Source organism: Petaurus breviceps, unplaced genomic scaffold (assembly GCF_028583685.1).
Source record: "Petaurus breviceps papuanus isolate PSGF00001 unplaced genomic scaffold, PetGlider_PUasm1.0 398, whole genome shotgun sequence".
NCBI lineage: Eukaryota > Metazoa > Chordata > Mammalia > Diprotodontia > Petauridae > Petaurus > Petaurus breviceps.
In genome coordinates, this window is record NW_027186314.1 from 120655 (window position 1) to 143741 (window position 23087).

Below are 23087 nucleotides of genomic sequence, written 5' to 3' on the forward strand. Positions count from 1 at the left end.
GAAGGAGGGGGAGGAGGAGGGGAAAGAGGAGGGGGAGGGGGAGAAGGAGAAGAAGAACAAAAACAACTTGGGAGGAGGCCAGAGAGAAAAGCAAGGCCTTGCTGGTTATTAAACATGACCGGGTCACCCAGAGATGAATGCAAAGAGAGGTGGGAGATGGGGCGACAGCAGAGAGAGGAGTGGAGGCAGAAAGAGTAGTCCAGCAGAAAAAGGAAGCTACTCCTGCTTTCATGTAGGAGCCTGGTGTAGAGAACAAGACCATCTAAATCATGGCTCCTACATTTCAGAGACCACCTGGTTCAAAGACATATTTTTACAGAAAAGGAAATTGAGGCTCAGAGAAAAAACTGAGCTGTGCAACATGACACTTTGTGTCACAGGCAGAGCAGGGACAAGGGTCGGTGAATGTCAGAGATAGGGTGGGTCATTTAGTAGCACCCTCGTCTGACAGACAGAGAAACTGAGGCTCAGAGGCGTTGAATGCGTGTGGACAGCACTGTCTTCTGAGCGTACACTCGGATACGGCTTCTCAGGGAAGCCCTAAGCGGCCCTTTGGGCAGAGAGGGCTTCTGGTTGCTTTTGTGTCCTGGACCTCTTGGGCACTGAAGCTGGGAACCTTTCAGAATCATAGTTTAAAATGCATAAAATATATAGGATAATGAAGAAAGACAATTATATTGAAAGACAGCTATCAAAATATTCTTTTGAGGCCAGGTGAAGTACTTGTCTCTCAGGGGCAGTCTTAACTTCAGAAATCAGAGGAAGCAATTGGGAAAGTCAGCCTGCCCTCCATACGCCTACCTGCCCCCTCCAACGCTTCAAAGATGGCAGCCCATGGGGGATGAGTGGAACTGCTCCTTCCCTGGGCTCCTGGCGCCTGGCTGGATACCCCTCCTTCACACAAATGGCTGTGCTTTGTGAGGCATCCCAGGGGACCCCAGAGAGCATTCTCTTCCCCTTGTTCCAACCAGGAGATCAGGTCTGGCTTGGGGCCAAGAAGCCCTGCTCAAAGGGGAGAAAACGAGATGGGTCAATACGTCCTGGAGGGGGCTGGGACAGGGCCCGCAACACCCCAGCCTGGGCCTGGACCTATCCAACTGTAATCCTTGAGAGAAGCAGGTGAGCTTCACCATAGCCCCCCAATCACCTCCCCTCACAACCGTAACTCCCCCATGCTTCTGGCAGAGCGTGCCTTAAGCCGGCCATCTGGCCTCGTCTCCGTATTTCTGCTGCCAGGGAGGCCAGGACCCCCCAGCCTCAGTCTCCACCGATGTCCCTCCCAGCTGAGCTCCCTACACCCAGACTCGACCGCCTCCTCTCCTCACCCTAGAAGCCCCCTCTCCACTTCCTCCACTGGCCAGTCCCTACCAGGGGCTTCCACTTGGGGCCTGCCCGAAGCAGCCAGCCTCCATTCAGCTCCTGGCTCTGCTCCAGGCCCCACCTTCTCTTCCTTTCCCTGAAATACCCTCCCTCTGATGCTGCGCTTCCCTCATTGGAATGGAAGCTTTCTGAGGGCAGGGAACAGCTTTCTTTCCGCTTGTATTCATGTCCCTGGTGCTTAGCGCAGGGCCGGGCACAGAGTATGCACCTGGAGCCGGCCTGCAAGTTATGAGAACGTTGCACTGAGACCCAGGAGAAGGAGGCTGGTCACACGTACTTCTAAAATGGGAGGAGAGAAAGTGCTGGGCTGGGGCTGCAGAGCCCTGGCAGGATGACCTTGGACAAGTCATTTCCCCACTGTGGGCCGGTTTCCTCAACTGTAAAGTAGCAGGACTGGAGTGCCTAATATCCAGTGGCCCCAGGAGCACCAGCATGCTATAACTTGCTGGGGAATGTTGGGGGCCCTGACTTCCGGGGATGAGGGGGGGGGGGCCGGTGACCTTACCCAGCGACACCAGGCTCCTGTAGTTCTCCAGCATCACATCTCTGTAGAGCTCCCTCTGAGCAGCGCTCAAGCATGCCCACTCCTCCCAGGTGAAGTCCAATGCCACATCCCTGAAGGTCACTGCCTCCTGAAACACCAAACACACTCATGCTGGCCCAGGTACCATATTCTTAGACAGTCCAGGGGACAGAAAGGGCAATGCTGGCACTGGGGGGAGGGCCCAGAATGGACACAAAGGGGACATGGAGTGTTCTGGAGGTAGGGAGGGGAGAGCCTAAGGCAGATGGAGAGGGGACTGCCCAGTCCTGGGACCCAGGAGAGGATCAGAGCTGGATGGGACCTCAGAGGGAAAATCAGGAAATCAAAGCCCAGGGAGGTGAAGCACTCTGATGAAGGTGGCCCGAGTAGAAGTGGCAGAGCTGGGACTGGAACCCAGGTCCTCTCGGATCAGAGCTAGCCCCTTTCCTCAACTCTTGGATGTTGAGAAATCCTTCCCACTCTGGCCTTCAGTTTCCAGGGTAAAGTGAGAAAGCTGGCTGGTCAGATGATCTCTAAGCCTCTTCTCTGACTTCCAGGAGCAAGGAGGAAGGCCCCTGAGTGTCCAAGAGAGACTCAGAAGCTAATACTCCACCGTGACTGCCACAGGCAAGAACCTGGGGAAGCAAACACATTTGTGTGGTGGGAAGGGGGCGAGTCAGGCAAGAGAGAAGCCTGGCACTCACCTGGGATCCAGCCTCCAGGGTTCTAGCAGGCGCACCAGCCTCCTCAAGGCTCCCCTCTCGGGGGCAGTTCTGAGGCATCAGACCTGTGGGGTGAGACAGGAACCCCTGAAGGAGGGAAGACTGGCTTTCCAGCCTCGAACTCCTTTGGATGCCCACCCATCCAAACTGCATCCACACACAGGGCAGCCCCCAGGGTTAGAGACATAGATAAAGGAGTCTTTGGTAGAGAAGTGGTGACCCATATCGTGGGCACAGGTGATAAATCCATGGGAGAAAATACAGAAGACAAGACAATCCAGGAAAGTCTTAGGGGCACCCACCTAGGGGTGGGAAGCAGAGGAGGAGGCAACAAAGACTGTCAAGCAGCAATCAGAGACTGGGGAGCCAGGCAGGAAGAGGGATCTATGATCTCTCAGTATTTATTAAGCACCTACTATATGCCCTGCAGGGTGCATGTGTGTGGGAGAACAAAGACAAAAATGAAAGAGTCCCTGCCATCAATGAGCTTATGGTTTGATGAGGGGAGACAACATATACAGATGTAAATATATGTACATGTCCTGGTATGTATATATATATATATATATATATATATATATATATATACACACACAAACACACACACAAATATATGTATATGTGTGTGTATTTGTATCTGTGTGTATATACATGTATACACACGTGTGTGTGTGCGTGTGTGTAGACAGAAAACACACAAAATGAGTACAAGGTGGTTTGGAGCATCAGGGACCCAGCAGATAGACAGAGCACATGAGGTTTCCTGCAGAAGATGGTGCTTGAGCTGGGGCTTGAAAGAAACCAGGGGGGCTGGCTAGGTGGTGCAGTGAATAGAGCACCAGCCCTGGAGTCAGGAGGACCTGAGTTCAAATCTGGCCTCAGACACGTAACACAAAAAAAAACTAGCCATGTGACCCTGGGCAAGTCATTTAACCCCAATTACCCTGCAAAAAGCAAAAAAAAAGAAAGAAAGAAACCAGGGATTTCAGAGTTAGTAGAAATGGAGACTGATGCTGACATGAGGATCCTGGGAGGCAGGAAGCATGGCGCTGGCATCAAGAGGAGTATGAAAGTGAGGAGAAGAGACTGTCCTTTGGAGGAAATGAGTTCTATAAGGGACATAAGGAATTATCATGGGATACATGCATTACCCAGGAAAACGTTCCCTATTCAACAAGAATTGTTGGAAAACCCGTAAAGCAGTGGGGAAGAAATCACATTTAGACTCTATCTTACATCCCATACTAAAACAAACTAAAAATGGACAACTGACTTGAATATGAAAGTTCATACCATAAAAAAACAAAAATAGATAAAACCAGATCAGGCACCTTTCACAGCTATTGCTAGGAAGATTTTTTTCAATTATATTTTATTTTTTTCAATCAATAAAAATCTAACTTCTCTCCCTTTCTTGCCCCTTGAGAAAGAAAGAAAACCCTTGTTCCAAATCCTCACATTGGCCATGTCCAAAAACCAGGGAGTGAATTCTTGACCAAACAAGGGCTAGCAGATATTAGAAAAGCAAAAACAAAATTTCAGTTATATGAAATGGAAAAGGTTTTGCATGAACAAAATCAGTGCAAATAAGATGAGAAGGTAAGCAGTCAAATGGGGGGAAAACCTCCTGTATCAAACATCTCTGATAATGGTTAGATATCCAAGACACATAGACAACTAACTGAAATATGTGACCCCAATCCATTTATTCTTGAAGAGATAAATGGTCAAAGGATATGAGCAAATGATTCTGAAATACTTACAATCTATTAACATCTATATGAAAGGATGCTTCAAACCACAAAGAAGAATGAAATCCAAAACAGTGCTGAGGCTTTACTTCACACCAGACAAACTGACAAAGATGGCCAGTTTTTGCTGGAGAGGCTGTGGAATGGTGGGCACTCGGACATATGCCTGGTGGGACTGTGAATCCTGGAAAAGCAACGTTAATCATGTGAGGAGAGTGACCAAAATGCCCATTCCCTTCCCAGAGGAGGTCAATGACAAAAAGAAAGAACCCTTGTTCAGAGAAGCAACTGCTATAAAAAAGACAGCTGAAGCATCACGAGACACAGACGTCATGGGATATGAAGTAATGAATGAAACAGAAAAGCATAAGAAGAGTTACGTGAACTGAAGCCAAAGAAAGGAAACAGACAACCCAACAACGCAAATGGGAAAGAGTCAGATACCAGGGAAGACTGAGCAAATGCCACACCCAAGGCTGGCCCAAAGAATAGATGGGGGGGGGGGGAGGGCCATGGGTGAGAAACGCTGCCTGGAACCTCCAGCTTAGCTGACTCATTGAGTTTGGTGGAACTGCTTCCTCCCCACCCTCCTACCCCTTTTACATTTTTATTATTTTACATTTTTCATTATAAGAAATTGGTCTCTAGGAGGGAGAGGATTACATTGGAAAATGTAGGTAAGATATTGGTAAAATGAATCTTAAAAACAGAATGGAGTGAGAGGAGAGGAAATGAAGGAGTGTGGGAAGCTTTTCCCCAGGATTTTGGCTGAGAGGAGAGACACAGATCAGCACCTAGCCAGGGATTTGGTGGCTCATGAGGTTTTTAAGGATGAACCACGAAGTTGTGTGGCTTGTCCTTCGTTCTCAATGAGGACCATGACATGAAGGAGATGGTGACATGACTGGCAAGTGAATGGGATTTAAGTGAGGCAGGGCAGTGCAAAATCACCAGCTTCACTTTCTCCTCCACAGCCATCTGGGTCCAGTAGCCTGAGATCAATCAGGAGGACTGGAAAGGGCCCAGGATACAGTGAGAGACCTTGGCCCTTTTAAGCTAAGGTCTTTTCAAGTTCTCACTTTGAACTAGGAAGTAAAGAGAGCTTGAAGATGGGAAAAGGAATGATAGTGAGGGTAGAAGTGGGAGGGGCTTAGAAGAATTAGCCTTGATGAGGAGAAGGGTCACTCATCAGAGATGGAGGAAAGGAAAAAATGGTAAGGAATGTTGTCAAGGGAGTTGTGAAGTGATGAAGAAGTTGTTATATGAGGCAGAAGGGAAAAGGGGAAGTTGGTGGTGAATGACCTTGATTTTATCAGTACAGTATGAGATGAGGGATTTGAGTGGGTGGGTGGGGGTAGGGGATGCTGTGGGAAAATCCAGGGGAGAAGAGATATTTGGAAGAGTCATGATGGTGAGTGGGACAGAGAAAAACTCAGGGAATAATAGAAGCCCTGTGGCAGTAAGTGTCCAGTTGAGACTAGGTAATACATTTGTCTTGGACCCAGTCAGTATGGTAAAGGAGCATTCTGGGATCGGACTGGAGAAGGTAATCGCAAGCCAGGCACTAAATTAATTGAGAAATGAACGAGAATTGCCTGGGGGGAGTGAGAGATAACAGCCACCAGGATTTCGACTGGGTGAAAAATTTGGATTGAGAGAATCTTAAAGGAGAGGATAGTGATGAATGGCAGGAGAAGAGAGGTCTAAAAAGGTGAGGAGCATTGCGGCTCCGCTACTCAAAGCGATGAGTCGAAGGGGCGTAAGAAGGTGGGCTTGAAAAGAATGCGTAGATTAGAAAACCAACCCCAAAGACTCCTTCGTTTAGTAAACTAACAAAAAATACAACTTAGGACAAGGACTGATTGATTATTCAACAAATGCACTTGAGAAAATGATTTGGCAATTTGGCAGAAATTAATTAATCCCACATCATTATATCAATGGATTCCAGATGGATAAGAGAACTAAAACTTGTTTTTAAAGAAATGCAGAAGAGAAGTAAGGCACTAGAATAATGTACTTATTTTAGTTGTAAAAGTTGTAAAAATTATTTTCCCTATTCAACAAATAAGAGGGATTATTAGGGACAACACACTCTTGTCCCTAATGAAAGTAAATTATAGAAAATATACATGAAAATTCATGAAAATATATGAATAATACATGAAATACAACATAAAATAAATGGAAAAATAATAGATCATGATAAATATCTATGGGAAATTTAACAAATTTAAATTATTTTTCAATTAATATGCATCTATTTTATCTCCCTCAATTTACCTTGCCCTTGAAAAACAATATCCATGTAATAAAAACATGCAAAGTCTAGCAAAACAAATTCCCACGTGGGCCATATTCAAAATAAACATGTCTCAGTATGCACCCCAAGTCTATTGCCTCTCTTAAAAGGTGGGTAACATACATTAGACCTGGAGTCAGAACCTGAGTTCAAATTTACCCTCAGATACCAGCTATGAGACCCTGGACAAGTCACTTAACCTATCTACATGTTTCCTTATTTGTAAAATGGGGATAATAATACACCTCCCTTTCCTTCCTGAACCCCTTGAAAAATGATCTAGAATTGAGACCTCTGCTTTCTGTCCTCTCATTCTCTTTGAAATGCTCTGCAATCTGGTTTCAGATCTCATTATTCAATGGAAATTGCCCTTTCCAAAATTATCTGTGATGGGCTGAAATCCAAATGGTGGAGTGAGAGGGAGCAATTTTGCCTTGTTCACCCAGCAAATCTCTTCTACAGCCTAGAAAATGTGCCAGACCAAATTCTGATCAGAAAAGCCAAGAGAAAAGTCACAATGACCTAAGGTTCCAGGGCAGGGTGATTTAGAGAGACAGGCAGAGAGGTCTGCACATCCTGGAGACAGTATCTGGCTCAAATCACAGAATTCCACTGCCCAGGGATTGAAAGAGGGCCCAGATGGGGCACCAGGGCAGGAAGATCCAGAGCAGAATCCAAGGGGACAGAATCTAGAGGTCTCACATCAAGAGAAAAAATGCTGCAAGCAGGCAGAGAGACAGGATTCAAGTACATTCAGGATCACACAGGATTTAGCAGCTACCACTTTCAAAGAGTGGAGAGCTTGGAATGTGATATTCCTCAGGGAAAGTATATAGGCTCACAACCAAGAATCACCTACCCAGTAAAACTGTGTGTGTGTGTGTGTGTGTGTAAACATATAGTATATAGGTGGAAAACATGTACTTTTAACAAAGTAGAGGAATTCCAAGCATTCTTAATGATCAGAGATGAGTAGAAAATGTGATATATAAACACAAGAGACAAGAGAAATATAAAAAGGTAAATGTGAGCAAGCAATCCTAAGTGTTTAAAAAAGGTTAAACTGCTTATATTCTCATATGGAGAGATAACACATGTAGCCCCTTAGAATTATATCATCAGGGGTGTGGTAGCAAGCACCCTAGCACACCCAGGATGGCCTGCCAGCACAGGTTCTTTGATCCGCTTTGGTAAAGGAAAGACAGTTTTGAAGGAGTGAACCATCTTACTTTAATAAAAAAGTGAGTATCCAAGAAAGACAGATAAGTAGAAAATACAAGCAGAGAAATTAGCACAAAGACCAACAGACAGGGCTCCAGCTGTCTGAACATGGCAACATTGCTATACATTTTACAAACATCACTGGACTGAGGGAGCACAGACCTATTAAGCAGTCGAGGTCTTTGAACGTATGGCTACTCAGTCTCAAACAGAAAATCAAAAGATCCTTCTCATGAATGAACCCCCCAAAGCAAAATGCCAACCTCCCAGAATATATAACAAAGGCTTGGCCCCTGATTGACTCAGAGCCAGTAGGCACAAAACCTATGTGACTCAGCACTGCTGTGAATTATCAGGGTTCAAAGCAGATTAATCCTTCAGATGTTTACAATTTACCATGAGCCTTGGAAACTGAACTCCAAAAAGAAAACAACAAAAATCCCACCTTGCTTGTGTTTACAGGGGTCATTTTCACTTGTTCTGTCATGTCTGACTCTTCATGACCCCATTTGAGGTTTTCTTGGCAAAGATACTGGAGTGTTTTGCCATTTTCTTCTCCAGCTCAGTTTACAGATGGGGAAACTGAGGCAAACAGGATTAAGTGCCTTGCCCAGGGTCACATAACTAGTAAGTTTCTGTGAACAGACTTGAATTCAGGAAGATAAATCCCCCTGGCTCCAGGCCTGGCTCTCTGTCCACTGCACCACCTATGACCTCAGGGGTCACAGAGTATAATTAGACAGAGAATCTGAGATTTGATTATGTTTTGATGATCTCAAAAGAAGAATGGAAAAGATGGGGAAGAGGAACACACTGGGAAGGGGGAGGGAGAATGGGGAAAATTATCTCACATAAATGGAGTGTGCAAGGACTTTAGCCAAGAAAAAGGGGACAGTGTGTGTGGGGGGCTGGAGAGTGAGCAACCCTTGAACCTCACTCTCCTTTGAAATGTTCAAAGAAGGGAAGAGTATACACACACACACACACACACACACACACACACACAGCTGAGTACAGAGATACATCTTACCCAACAGGAAAATGGGAGGGAAAGAGGGGAGAACCTAAGAAGGAAGGATAAATTAAGAGTGGCATTAGTCATAAGCAGAATGAAATTATCAGTGATCTCTTAATTACTAAATACAATGGTCTTTCCTTGATTCTTATCTTTCTGTAGCTTCTGACACTGTTGATCACACATTTCTCTGAACACACTCTCCTCTAGAATTTTGTGACCTTGCTCTCTCCACCACTTTGCTGGATCCCCATCCAGGTCATGCTCACTAACTATGGGGGCCCCCAAAACTCTGTTCAGAGCCCTCTTCTCATCTTCTCTACCTCCTCACTGAGTGACCCCAGCAGCTCCATGAGTTCAACTACTGACTGTCAACCATCTTTGAAAGACCCTGGAGAATGGGACATGTACCAGAGTCCTGGAAGAAGGCTCAGGTTGGGCTGATTTTCAAAACAGAGGAAAATGGAGCCTACAAACCAGAGGTTTGCAGCCTTGATTCCTGGCCAGGTTCTAGACCATTTTATTAAAGGAATGGTTAATCAAAATCTAGAAATGAAAAAGGGATTGCAAGCAGCCAACCTCACTTCTCCCAGAGTCTGCTAGGCCCCAGTAACCTCATCTATTTTTCAGATCATGTTCATCAGCAGGCCAAAGCATTTTAAACAAAGCACTTGATGGTTTTTCATACTTTTCTGATGAAAAACATGAAGTGTTAGGCTGCACAACAGCACACTTACTTGGATTCAGAGGTATCTGAATAATGAAATCACAACTAGTCATGAATATTTCCATGGGAAGTTAGAAGAAAGTCTCCTGTGAATGTACAGCCTTCAGGATCAGTACTTGGCCCTGGGGTTGCTAATACTTTTGTGAATTCCTCTTTAGATGGCATACTCACCAAGTTAACAGATAATGGGGGGTGAAGAGGGGAGAGAGAGAAGGAAAGAGATGGAGAGAGGGAAGGAGACAGAGAGAAAGAAAGAAGGTGGTAGAGGGAGGGTGGCAAGAGAGAGAAGAAGGAAGAGAAGGAAAGAGATGGAAGGAGAGAGAGGGGGAGAAAGAGAGTGAGAGAGAGACAGACAGACGGACAAAGACAGAGACGTAGTGGAGGGTGGGTAGTCAGAATCTACAAAGATTCATCGACATGTCAGCATGGTGGCCCAAACTAGGATCAAATTTAATCTGGATAAAAATAAAGTCTTAACACATGGGCTCAAAACCCACTTCAGAAGTACAAGACTGGGGAGGGATGGGTAGACAGCAGGTTCATCTGGAAAAGGACTGGGAAGGTGAGGGGGAGGGCAGATGTGGACCACAATCTCTTAGGCAATATTAGGCAATTGTAAGCTATGGGAGCCAAGAAAGCTAATGGCCCATTTAGGCTGCATTTAGACAGGCACAGAATCCAGCAATAAGGAGGTAAACATTTCTGGGGACTCTGTCCTGGTCAGACCAAACAAATTTAGGGACAGCCAAGAAGCCATGGGAATACAGTACTAGACTTGCAACAACGGGGATCTGAGCTCAAATCCTGCAACGGCTCCAGTTTCTTCATCTGTCAAATGGGGTAACAGTATCATTTACCTGCCAAGTTCCAGCCCTTTCTTCCTCTTTCTATGTTTTTCCTTTTACCCTCCTTTCTCCTCTTCCCCACCAAACCATCACAATAGACCCAATTGGCCCCCAAGTTCCCCATCTTGTCTGACTCCCTCCATGGCTTTGGAAGATCTAAAGGTTTCACAGGACAACTGTTTTTCCTCCCCCTCCAGTAGAATATAATCACTGCGACATCACATGACCCCTTCCAACTGCACAAATAGATTGACCTCCCTCGTTTTCTCTTTACTCCCATGTTTACGTTTCCAAGTTTCTGCTCCCTGGTGGCCTTTTCACAAGGAATGCCGTCCAGTTCACTCAGTAGGAGGATGGCATTCTGCATAGCTTTTCACTTCTGGAATACAGCATTCCTAGAGCGCCTTTCAAATTCAGTTGTGGGAGAAGTGTATACAAACATGGAGGGAGGGAGGGGGAGCCAGCAGCCACTGCCCATCCCTTCTACAGGACCTGAACAGTGGCGTTATGGACGGTTACATACAGACAGACAGACACACACACACGTGTTTGGTTTAGAAATATAGCAAACTCAGCAGGAAAACAGGCAGGAATGGTGGGGGAAGGGGCATGTAATACAGGGAAGGAAGAGTAGAGAACAAAACAAGACAGACAAGCTTCCCAGGACAGATACTAAAGGGGAAGTAAAAGGAAAGGAAAGGAAAAGCAAGGGACTGGAAATTCATAAAGACGTTCATCAACTGAGGAAGAGTTCAGCCACTCATAGGAAATGAACATAATGGAACATTAGAGCTTTTCAAAGAATCTGGGGAAGACTTGGAGAAGATGCAGAGTGAAGTGAGAGTCAAAGAAATAACTCAGACAGTAACAACCATAGTTCCAAAGGTCAGATAATGGTATCATCTGATGATGATGATGATGATAGCTAGCACTTATATTCACACCTACTATATGCCAGGCACTGTGCTAAGTGCCTCGAGATTATTATAAGAGCCAACATTTACACAGCACCTACTATGTGCTGGCACTGTGCTAAGTGCTTTATAACTATTATAATAAGAAGTAACATTTGTATAGCACCTACTATGTGCTGGGCTCTCTGCTAAGCACTTTACAATGATTATCTCATTTCAATCCCCATTTTACAGATGAGGAAATTGAGACAAACAGGGTGAAGTGACGTGCCCAGAGTCCCAGCTCTTAAGGTCTGAGGCCACATTTGAACTCACGTCTTCCTGACTCTGTCCTCTGCACCTCAAGCTGCTCGGGTGATGAATCAAGCCGCCGGCCCCTGCCCCACCCCCCCCAGGTGACAGGCTACAGGAAGTCTCCATTCCGGGCCAGGGACTTTGGTCTCTGGTTCCTGCTCACCCCCTCTCTTTCTGTAACTGGTGAATGTGGGACCGGGAGAGGAAAAGCGTGATGCCACAAGGCAGGCCAGCAGGACCCTGGCCACATGTGGAATCCACAGAAGGGAAGGAAGAGGAGATGGAACCAACCATTCTGGGGCATCGTTTGTCAGCCTCTAGGGCCCAGGTAACCCTGCTTTCAATACAATCCTTTTTTTTACACTTTCTCTGCTATAGGAAACGTTCCCCCTTTTTGGTGTTTAAGTTCCGAATAAAAAATATTTTCATAAAATAAAAAAGTGAGGACTGCTGTGCCAGTGGCTGGCACATAGCAGGCGCTTAATAAATGTTTCCTGATTTTTATACACGTTTTTAGAAGGCGGGATAAGCCGACACACCGACTGAACGCTACCCATGTGTTGGCTACAGATCCTGCCGGTCCCTGCTTACTCTGGCCAGCACACTGGAGCCCCGGCTCGCTGCAGCACCGCCAGAGGAGCGGACCCAGTGCGAGCCAGCTTGGCCGGGAGGAGAGAGCAGCTCTTTGCAGGAGCCCTGGCCCCAGGATGCCAGGCGGTCTCTTACTTTATGTAGGCAGGCTTTCTCCTTGATAATTTTATGCTAAGTTACTGTTTGTCCTGAAGAGGACCATGACAACAGGGAGATGAAGCTGGGACAGGCAAGTGAATTGGGTTGGAGGAGGGCGGGCTGTTATGCACAGTAGGTTTTGTCTACTCAGTGCGGCTAGGTAGCACCGGGCCTGCAGTCAGAAAGACCTGAGTTCAAATCTAGCCTCAGACACTTACTGGCTGCGTGACCCTCGACAAGTCACTTCAGCCTGCTTGTCTCAGTGTCCTCATCTGTAAAATGAGTTGGAGAAGGAAACGGCAAACGGCTCCAGAAAGAAATGGGGTCACGAAGAGTCAGACACGAATGAAAAAAAACGACTGAACGACCAAACGGACTCAGTCATCAGCTTGGCTGCCTGTTGGATCCCCTTCCTGCGGACAGGGCTTCTGTTTTTGCCTTTATCTGTGTCCCCAGGGCTTGGCACGAGCTGGGCGCCTGAGAGGGCAGAATTCAGAGCTCGGATTCCAGACCACGGGCTGACAGCCTCCCAGAGCCATGCCCCCGGGCTCACCAGCCAGGCAGGGCACTGGCCCCGCCCGGGCCCCCCGAGGTCTCAGCCAGAAGCTCCCTCTCTCACGGGGACTAAGCTACGTCTCTTCCTTTGAGGCTGCTCTAGCCGAATCCGGCTCCCAACCCAGAGGCTAGAGGCCAGTGCCAAGGGAACCCTCGGAAACTCGGCCGCGGACTCCCGGTGTGCTGCCCTCCTGCCCTGGGGGACGGTGCACGTCACACATGGGACAGAGTCACAGACATTGAAGAGTGTCAGGCTGAGACGCCAACAGTGCATCCAAGAGCCAGACAGGCAGATGCGCCCCCCCCCCCACACACACGCACACGCACACACACACACATGCGCGCGCGGATTTCGGTGCACAGACAAGCACACAAACACATAGGGACTTCAGGGCACACAATGGACACACAAACACACAAGGATGTTCTTAGTGCACACCATGGACCCACAAACAGGGACTTCAGTGTATATACAAGAAATATGCACAACAGACAAGCACACAAGGACGTCCTCAGTGCACACATGACAGACACACAAACACATCAGACACACAATCGCACAACAAACACGCAAACACACGCGGGACGTCAGAGCCCACAGAGCTGGCACACACCCGGCGCGCGGCCATCTCTGGGGCGCAACTGTACAACTACACAACCCACACCCGTCCCCACGACCCGTCACGACACCACCCAGGTAGGACCACCGGGCCTGACACCGGGGCCATCGCAGGAAGCCTCCGCCGTGGGGGGACACAAGGACCCGCCCCTTCCCGCCGCCACCCCCACGCCCACCCCCGGCCTCACCTCCCTTCGCGCCTCTCCAATACAGCCCCGGTAGCCCCCCCACCGACACAAGCCTGAGGGTGGTCGCTGTGCCTGCGCAGACGCAGGAAGGGGGGAGGGGGAAGAGCTACCCCAGGCGCATGCGCCCCCGCGCTTCTCTCCCTCCCCCCCTTGGTGCTTGGAGGGGCGGGGCCTGAAGCGGTCACTTCCTTTGTAAATATCCGTGGGTGGGTGTGTCTCGGAGGCTCGGACGGCGCTACCCCTCGGCACTCCCACTTCGTGTGTGTCTGTGGTCTGAGGCAGGGTGTGCGTGAGTTGTCTCGAGGCTCGTCCACGCGGGGGCGTCTCCTCCGCTCCCAGCCCGAGGCCAGTCCTGCCCCCGCTCCCCCTAGGCCCTCTGTGAGCCCGCCGGGCCCCTGGCGCCCGTGCCCGCACCCTCCGCAGGCTGCGGGGTCGCCAGGGGCCGCTGGCATCTCTTCCTCATTGGCGCTGTTTCCCTGGCCGTCCTCTGCCCTTTGGGCGGCCGCCACCCCTGGGCATTTCCTCAGCAGCCTAGAGAATCTGGCCAGCGCTCAGCACAGTGCCTGGCACACGGGCCCCCGCACAAGCTCCCGGCTCTCAGAGCCCAATAGGAGAGCCAGCAGGCAAGGACATAGGGACAAGGGCAGGCACCAGGCTGAAGGGGGAGTGCGCAAGGCCTCTTCTGGGAGGCGGGGTCAGAAGGAGGCCCTAGGCGTGGGGACAGAAGGGGGCAGAGGTCTTTTCCCAAAGATCCACAAGAAAGCTGGTGAATGAATGGAGGGGACTGAGATGCAAAGACAATGGGAAGGCTGGGATGGGAGGTCGGTTACGAAGGGCTTTAGAAGCCAAACAGTGGCTCTGACATTTGGTCCTAGAGGTAATAGGGAGCCACTGAAGTTTATTGAATCTCTGAGTCTCAGAGGATGGACTAGAATGGGGAGAGACTTGAAGCAGGGGAGCCATTGCTGTTGCAGTAGTCTAGATGTGAGGGGGATACGGGGCGGCGCCTTCATGGTGGGAATCAGAGGAGAAAACGGCGGCTGGATATGATCGATGTTGTGAAGATAAAATCAAGAGGATAGGGCAATTGCTTGGATATGGGGAGAGCAAGGAGTTAAGGTTGACATCTGAATTGTGAGCCTGGGTGAGTATGAAAATGGTGGTCCTCGGCAATAATAAGGAAGTTACGGGGAATGTGGGGATGAGTTCCGTTTTGGACATGTTTAATTTTAAATGTTTATGGGACATCCAGTTTGAAATGTCCAGTTGGCAGTTGGAGATGCAAGTCTGGAGAAAGCATAGGGCTGGGTAAGTAATTCTCAGAATTATGTACATAGAAATGATCATGGACTTCATGGAAATTGAGATCACAAAACCAAATAGTTTATAGAGTGAGAAGAGAAGAATTTCCAGGACACACAGGTTTAGCAGTTGAGAGCCCGTTGAAGTTCAACAAACGAGAATGAGAAGAACCAAACCAGTTTTTAGCTGCTGTAAAATACTGTTAACTTATATGAATCTGATTGTGCTGAGACCCTAATACTACTTTAACTGCTAAAAATACCTTCCTCAGCTTTCATTTGTAAAGTTCATTTTAAAATGTAAGTATATAATATTTCATATGTATTTACATTCATAGTTTTTTTAAAAAACAATTTATACAGTTCAGAGGAAAAGCAAGATACTAACATGATACAGGGAAAATCAGCCTAAGAGGATGGGAGATGCTCAAAGAATAAAAATTTGAAGCTACATGGAAAAACAGTTCCAGTGAGAACTGTTTACTTATAGCGTTTCTTAATTATATTAGAAACATTTTTTATTTGTGAATTACTTTAGACTGTCTGCTGTTTTTGTTTGTTTGGGCAGATTTTCCTTGTGTAATACTTAGGTAGCACAGTTCTGAGAGACTGGGCCTGGAAATTGTTTCTTCTAAGCAACTGATAATAAGTCTTTGACTTCAAATAGCAGCAACTTCATGACTGCATTTCTGAGTGAGTTATGGTTGGAGTTCCTCTCTAATCATATGCTATAGCACTACCCTTTGCCTAGCAATTCAGCCACTTTCAGTGTGTGTGTGTGTGTGTGTGTGTGTGTGTGAGGTTTCTTGAAATACAGTAGACAGGAATGGTGTTTTTCATTTATTTGTTTTTTGGTTTTGTTTTGTTTTTGCTTTTTGGAGGGGGGAAGGTAGGGCACTTGGGGTTAAGTAACTTGCCCAAAGTCACACGGCTAATAAGAGTGTCAAGTGTCTGAGGCTGGATTTGAACTCGGGTCCTCCTGACTCCAGGGCCCATGCTCTATTCACTGCACCATCTAGCTGCCCCATTCATGGGGTTTCTTTTTCCTATTGTTGAAGGTATTTATATTTTCCTTACTTATATGCTACAGTTTCTCTCTGCTATGAATCATTTTATGTTTAATAAGGGCAGCCAGGTGGCATACTGGATAGAGCCGTGGGCTTTCAGTCAGGAAGACTCATCTTCATGAGTTCAAATCCAACCTCAGATATTTACTAGCTGTGTGATCCTGGGCAAGTCACTTCACCCTCTTTGCTCACTTTCCTTACCTGTAAAATGAGCTGGAGAAGGAAATGGGCCAAACCACCACAGTATCTTTGCCAAGAAAAGCCCAAGTAGGGTCACGAGAGTCAGACATGACTTAACTGACTGAGCAACAAAAACCAATGAGGACTGAGCTCTGGCTGAAGAACTGCCCACTCACATTCTTTACATTTATTTAAAAAAAAGTTTCTATCATGAATGTGCTGATGAGCAGCATGTCATGGGCTCCAGCTCTCCTACATGTCCATAGGGTTTTTCTCCCCTAGCAGTTCTCTGGTGTTATGAATGTCCTGCTGTCGATTAAGATTTGAAGGATTAATAAAGCTCTCCCCATGATATTCAAAGTCAGAGGGCTCTTTTCCTCTCTGGGAACTTTGATGTTGAGTCAAGGCCATGTGGCAACAAAAGAGATTCCCTTATTCATTATACTTCTACGGGCTTGTATGCCTGTAGATGCTCTGATCAGAGATTCTGCCAAGGTCGCTATATTCTCTGAGCTCCAGTTGTGACACATTAGGAGCCTTCTTGTGGAGGACAGCCAGTCAACTCTTGGAATCTGTCCACCAACAAAGGCATTTCTTTGGAATTTTATCTGAAAAAATTTCCAATTGCTCCATAACTGGGTGTCTGTGGCTCTTGATATAGTTCCCTCTGACTTTTTCGATAGCTGTTTCAGGGGATTTTCCTTCTCTGATGTTTGAGGGGATTGAGGAACTTCAAGGCTGATAGAACAAAAATCATTAGGCTCTAAGTTGTCAGAGACATTAGAGGGTTAGGCAAACCCTAGGCAGAATCAGAATCCCCTTATTTCATAGAGAATTTTCAACTAGAAAAGCTGATGATATCCTAAGCTGCACTGAGGGCCATAGTGTCCAGGAATCCCAATTTAGTCTTGATGTACGGAAAAGCTTAGTAAGCCTTGGGGGTGTCCCAGATTGGCCTGGGCTGCCCCAGGAGGCTATGGTCTTTGAGCAGAAGCTGCAGAATGATTGATCAAGGATGTTCTAGAGGAGAGCCCGGTTCAGGTCTGGCTTGGACCTCAGGAATCCCTTCTCCACCTGACACACCATCATTCTGTGACTTGTCTGAGATTTTAGATCATTTACATTCACGGGACCTTAATGATTACAAAGTTTGGGCCCCACATTGACTTTCTGTGTGGGGAACCTGAGGCACAAGGAAAATCAGCACTAGCACTAGCTTACATTACATAACATTTTAAGGTTTGCAAAGCACTCGACCTGCTATTTCATTTGATATTCCTAACCACCCTGGGAGGTAGATGCTATTATTATCCCCATTTTATAGTTGAGAAAACTAAGGCACAGAAAGATTAGGTGGCTTGCCTAGGGTCACACATCTAGTGTGTATGTGAGGCTGGATTTGAACACAAGTTCTCTTGATTCCAGGGCCAGTGATTTATCCACTGTGACAGCTAGCATGTTCTGAGGCAGGATCTGAACTCAGGAACCCCTAGTCCAGCACTCCATCCACCACTGCGCCACCTAGCTGCCTGGCCCCCTGAACCAAAGAGGTGAACCCAAGGCCACAGAAAAAAAATTAGCTATAGAACAGGGACTAGAGTCTGACTGTCCAGCCTTTCATTAAACAGATCTTCTCAATATGGAAGAGTCCAGAAAATGTTCTCCATGCACCTCTACATGACAATGATAATGTCACTGAAAATACCCTTGAGCATGCTTAACAATGACAGTGGCCTCTGGAGCAGGGACTGAAAGGGGGAGAAAAAGAAGGGAATTGATCAGTGAATAGCAATGAGAGAAGGGAGGCTGGCCCAATTTTTCTTTTTGTTTTGGGGGTTGGGGTTTTTTTTTTTTGCTTTTTGGAAGGGGCAGGGCAGGGCAATTGGGGTTGTGACTTGCCCAAGGTCACATGGCTAGTAAGTGTGAGGTGTCTGAGGCTGGATATGAACTCAGGTCCTCTTGACTCCAGGGGCACTTTGCCACCTGCCCACTCCAGGCTGGCCCAATATTAATGGAAGACAAGTAGGTCAGGGATCCCATCACCTCACCAAATAGCAACCTCTCTATATAGGGAGCAACCCCATGGCCCATCCAGTCCAGCCCAAATCTGAACAAGAAACCTTTCTGCAGCATCACCCCCACCCCTAAGGGGAGTGGGGGAACCCTTTGGGGAGCAGCTCATTCCACTTGTGTGGGGTGCTAACAGGCCTTGAGCCTCCCCTTAGTGTGGAATCAGCCTCTTGTCTATTGAGGCAGCTGATGGGTCTCTTTTCTCAGATCACAATTTGAAGTGCATAAAATAAAATATTTAAGATGAAAAAAAATAAAAATTTATGGGATGCAGTAAAAGCAGAACTTAGGAGAAATTTTATTACTCTAAATGCTTACATCAATAAAATTGAGAAAGAACAGATTAACAAATTGGGTATGCAACTAAAAAAGCTAGAAAAAGAACAAACTAAAAGTCCCCAATTCGACACCAAATTGGAAATCCTGAAAATCAAAGGAGAGGTGAATAAAATTGAAAGTAAGAAAACCATTGAATTAATAAGTAAAACTAGAAGCTGATTTTATGAAAAAAAAATAAAATAGATAAACCTTTGGTTTATTTGATTTTTAAAAAGGAAAGAAGAAAACCAAATGACTAATATCAAAGATGAAAGGGGTGTATTCACCACCAATGAAGAGGAAATTAAAGCAATATTAGAGAGTATTTTACCCAATTATATACCAATAAATTTTACCATCTAAATGAAATGGAAGACTATCCACAAAAGCATAAACTACTCACATTAACAGAAGAAGAAAGAAAATACTTAAATAACCCAGTCTTAGAAAAAGAAGTTGAACAAGCCATCAGTGAACTTACTAAGAAAAAATCCTGAGGACCAGATGAATTCACAAGTGAATTCTACCAAACATTTAAAGAACAATTAATCCCGATACTATATAAGCTATTTGGAAAAATAGGTGGCGGAGTCCTACCAAATTCCTTTTATGATACAAATATGGAGCTGATACCTAAACCAGAAAGCTGAAACAGAGAAAGAAAATTATAGATCAATTTCCCTAATGAATATTGATGCAAACATTTTAAATAAAATGCTAACAGAGATTATAGCAATATATCACAAAGATCATACACTATGACCAGGTGAGATTTGTATCAGTAATGGAGGACTGGTTCAATATTGGGGAAATTAACAGCATAATTGACCATATCAATAAAAAAAACCAGCAGAAATCATGATTATCTCAACAGATGCAGAAAAAAGTCTTTGACAAAATATAGCACCCATTCCTATTTAAAACATTAGAGAGCATAGGAATAAGTGGAGCTTATCTTAAAATGATAAATAACTTATCTAAAATCATCAGTAAGCATGATCAATAATGGGTATAAGTTGAAAGCCTAACCCATTACAATCAGGGGTGAAGCAAGGATGCTCATTATCACTTCTATTATTTAATATTTGTACTAGAAATATTAGCATTAGCAATAAGAGAAGAAAAAGAAATTAAAGGAATTAGAATAGGCAATGAAGAAACAAAGCTATCACTTTGCAGATGATATGTTGGTGTACTTAGAGAATCCTGGAGAATCTTAAAATAATTAAATAATTAACCTTAGCAAAGTTGCAGGATCCAAAATAAATGCACATAAATCATCAGCATGTCTATATATTGGCAACAAATCCAAGAGCAAGAGATAGAGAAATTCCCACTTAAAAAACTGCAGACAATATAAAATACTTGGGAGTCTACCTCGCAAGACAAACCCAGGAACTACATGAACACAATTACAAAACACTTTCACACAAATAATGTCGGCTCTAAACAATTGGAAAAAGAGTAATTGCTGATGGCTAGGCTGAGTCAATATAGTAAAACCGACCATTTTACCTAAATTATTCAGTGCCATAGCAAACTATCAAAAGTTATTTTATAGAGCTAGAAAAAATAATAAAATTCATCTGAAGTACTAAAATGTCAAGGATATAAAGGGAATCAATGAAAAAATGTGAAGGAAGGTAGTTTAGTTATAGCAGATCTCAAACTGTATTATTAAACAGTAATTATCAAAACAATCTGCTACTGGCTAGGAAATAAAGCAGTGGACTGGTGGAATAGTTTAGGCACACAAGACAGTAGTAAATAACAGTAGTCATCTAGTACATGATAAACACAAAGAGCCAAGCTTTCAGAGCAAAAGCTCAATATTTGACAAAAACATTATGGCAAAAACTAGGTGTATAAACCAGTATCTCACACCATATGCCACGATAAGGTCAAAATGGGTATATGATTTACGTGTAAAGGGTGATAACATAAATTAGAAAAGCATGGAATAGTTTATCAGTCAGATCTCTGGATAAGGGAAGAATTTAGTACCAAAGAAGACATAGAAAGCATTACAAAATGCAAAATAGAAAATTTTTATTGTATACAATTTAAAAGGTTTTGCACAAACAACACAAAATCAAAAGGAAAGCAGAAAACTAGGGGAAATTTTTGTAACAAGTATGAATGATGAAGGTCTCATTTCTCAAATATGTAGAGAATTGAATCAAATTTATTGATTAGCAAAATGTAAATTAAAACAGCTCTGAGATACTGCCTCACACCTATCAGATTGGCTAATAGGACTAAAAAGGAAAATGATAAATGTTGGAGATGTGGGAAAACTCAGACACTAAAGCATTGTTGATGGAGTTGTAAATTGATCCAGCCATTTTGGAAAACAATTTGGAACTATGACCAACAGGCTATAGAACTATGCATACCCTTTGATTCAGAAGTACCACTACCAGGTCTATATCTCAGAGATATTAAAAAAGGGGGGGAGGCAATGTATTTGTACAGAAATTTTTCTAGCTGCTCTTTTTGGTGGTGGCTGAGAATAGGACATCAAAGGGATGCCCATCCATTGGGGAATGGCTGAACAAGTCGGGGCATATGATTATGATGGAATTTATTATGCTGTAAGAAACGAGAAGCAGGATGATTTCAGGCAAACCTGGAAAGATTTACATAAACTGATACAAAGTGAAGTGAACAGAACCCAGACAACATTCTACATAGTAACAGCAACATTGTAACAATGATCAACTGTGAATGACTTATCTCTTCTCAGCAATGCAATGATCCAAGACAGTCCCGAAGGATTCATGATGAAGCGTGCTATCCACCTCCAGAGAAAGAACTGTTATTATCTGCATATAGATTGAAGCAGCTATTTTTCTTCCTTCCTTCCTTCCTTCCTTCCTTCCTTCCTTCCTTCCTTCCTTCCTCGTTTTATTCGAGTCTTCTCGTACAAAATGACTGATATAGAAATGTTTTACATGAGTACACATTTCGAACTCAAAACCTTAAAAAAAGTTTTAAAAAATTGTTTTAACATGTAATTGGGGGGAATAAAATAAAATTAATTGGATACAATTAAACAGATTTGATTCGATGTCAATATATTTTCAGTAATCATTAGGTTATTGAATAACCAATTAATTATATAGAAATTAATGTAGCCATTTAAATTCCATAATTAGATGCCGCCTGGTGCAGTGGATGCAGGTAGGAAGCTTGAAGGCAGGAGACGCGCTGGCGCTTCCACAGTGTGGGATCCACGAAGGACACGGGGGGGGGGGGGGGGGGGAGGGTCCTCTTGGCGATTTCGGGCCCCCTCCTTTCTGACCACTGCCTACTGCCTGGTTAGTACGCTGTTTTCCCTATCCCCGCCTACGTGAAGGAGAGGGCGGGGCTCGGGACACGCTGGCGCAATGCACCCTAGCGTCCCTCTGTAGAGGGGGAGGGGAGGGCCCACTAATGTGTGACGTCGCGGGCCGGCGGGAGGGGTGGTGTTTGTGGTTCTCTCAAGATCCTGCCTGTGAGTAGATTTGTGGGTTATTGTGGGTCCTCGTGGGGCTGCAGGGCTTGTGTATACTCGTCTTCCTCTGTGTGTGTGCGTGTGTGCGCATGTACGTGAGTGTTTGTATGTCCCTGTGAGTGTGTGTGCGTGGCTCTATGTTCCCGTGTGGATGTGCGCCTGTGGTTATATATGTCCCTATGGGGTGGGTCCCCTCGCAATCGGGTTTCAGAGTGGCAGGGCGTGATTCGTGTCCCTTTATCTCTCTGCTTGTCCGTGTTTTGTCGGGGGGGTGTCCACACGTGTCCGGGTGTGCCCGCGCCGTGGACACCCCTCGCGGGCTCTGGTTTGCCCTACGTGCCTACAGTGATTTCTGTGGGGCTTTTGTCCCCCACCCACCCGTGATCACGCTTGTCCGTGTGTGTCCATGTGTACGTGCCCAAGCGGGGGGCTCCCCTCGCGGGCTCTAGGCCCTGGTGTCGCGGGGGTCCGTGCTATTTGCCGGGCATTCCCCTGCCCCCACTCCTCAGCCTTTTCTAGGACTGGAGCCCTAGGGGCAGCGGGCAGAGGTGCCAGGCTTGGGAAAGGGTTTCCGAATCCTCCTCAGAATTGCCAGCATGTCCATAGCCCAGTAAGAACTTGGCCAAGGGCCGTGGTGCATCTCGAGCTGCACCAGGGCTGAGGAAACTGTCCCGACCTGGGGAGTTGCCAGGAGCCCCTGTCCCTCCTCTGGTCTGGGTCCGAGGCTGGCCTCAGAGCCAGGTCCTCCATCCCCTTCGCCATGCTAGGCTGCCTCCTCCCCTCCAGCATCTCACTGCATCTCTGCAGCAGCCACGCGCTGGGATGGGAGCTATCCTCACCTGGCCTTAGAGGTCAGGGACCAGGCTGGCA

The 23087-nt window shown here is 45.9% G+C and overlaps 2 protein-coding genes across 4 annotated transcripts in view; one reads left to right on the forward strand and one right to left on the reverse strand.

Moving 5' to 3' along the window:
- The window catches only part of LOC138170835 (zinc finger protein 420-like), a 72493-nt gene that overhangs the window by 4402 nt on the left and 45004 nt on the right, over positions 1-23087 (reverse strand). For 2 of the 3 annotated variants that reach the window (XM_069100337.1, XM_069100335.1), the window contains 2 exons: positions 1886-2012; positions 802-1002 (listed from right to left, as the gene is read on the reverse strand). In XM_069100337.1, the coding sequence (XP_068956438.1) occupies positions 802-1002; positions 1886-2012 (328 nt within the window). Of the gene's footprint in view, positions 1-801; positions 1003-1885; positions 2013-2607; positions 2691-4388; positions 4561-13785; positions 13945-23087 lie in introns of those variants that run through there. The other variant, XM_069100336.1, reaches the window with a different exon arrangement.
- Positions 22085-23087, forward strand: part of LOC138170841 (zinc finger protein 383-like) — a 14564-nt gene continuing 13561 nt past the window's right edge. Inside the window, exon 1 of the mRNA XM_069100349.1 lies at positions 22085-22217. The gene's annotated coding sequence lies outside the window, so the exon portion shown is untranslated. The remainder of the gene's footprint in view (positions 22218-23087) is intronic.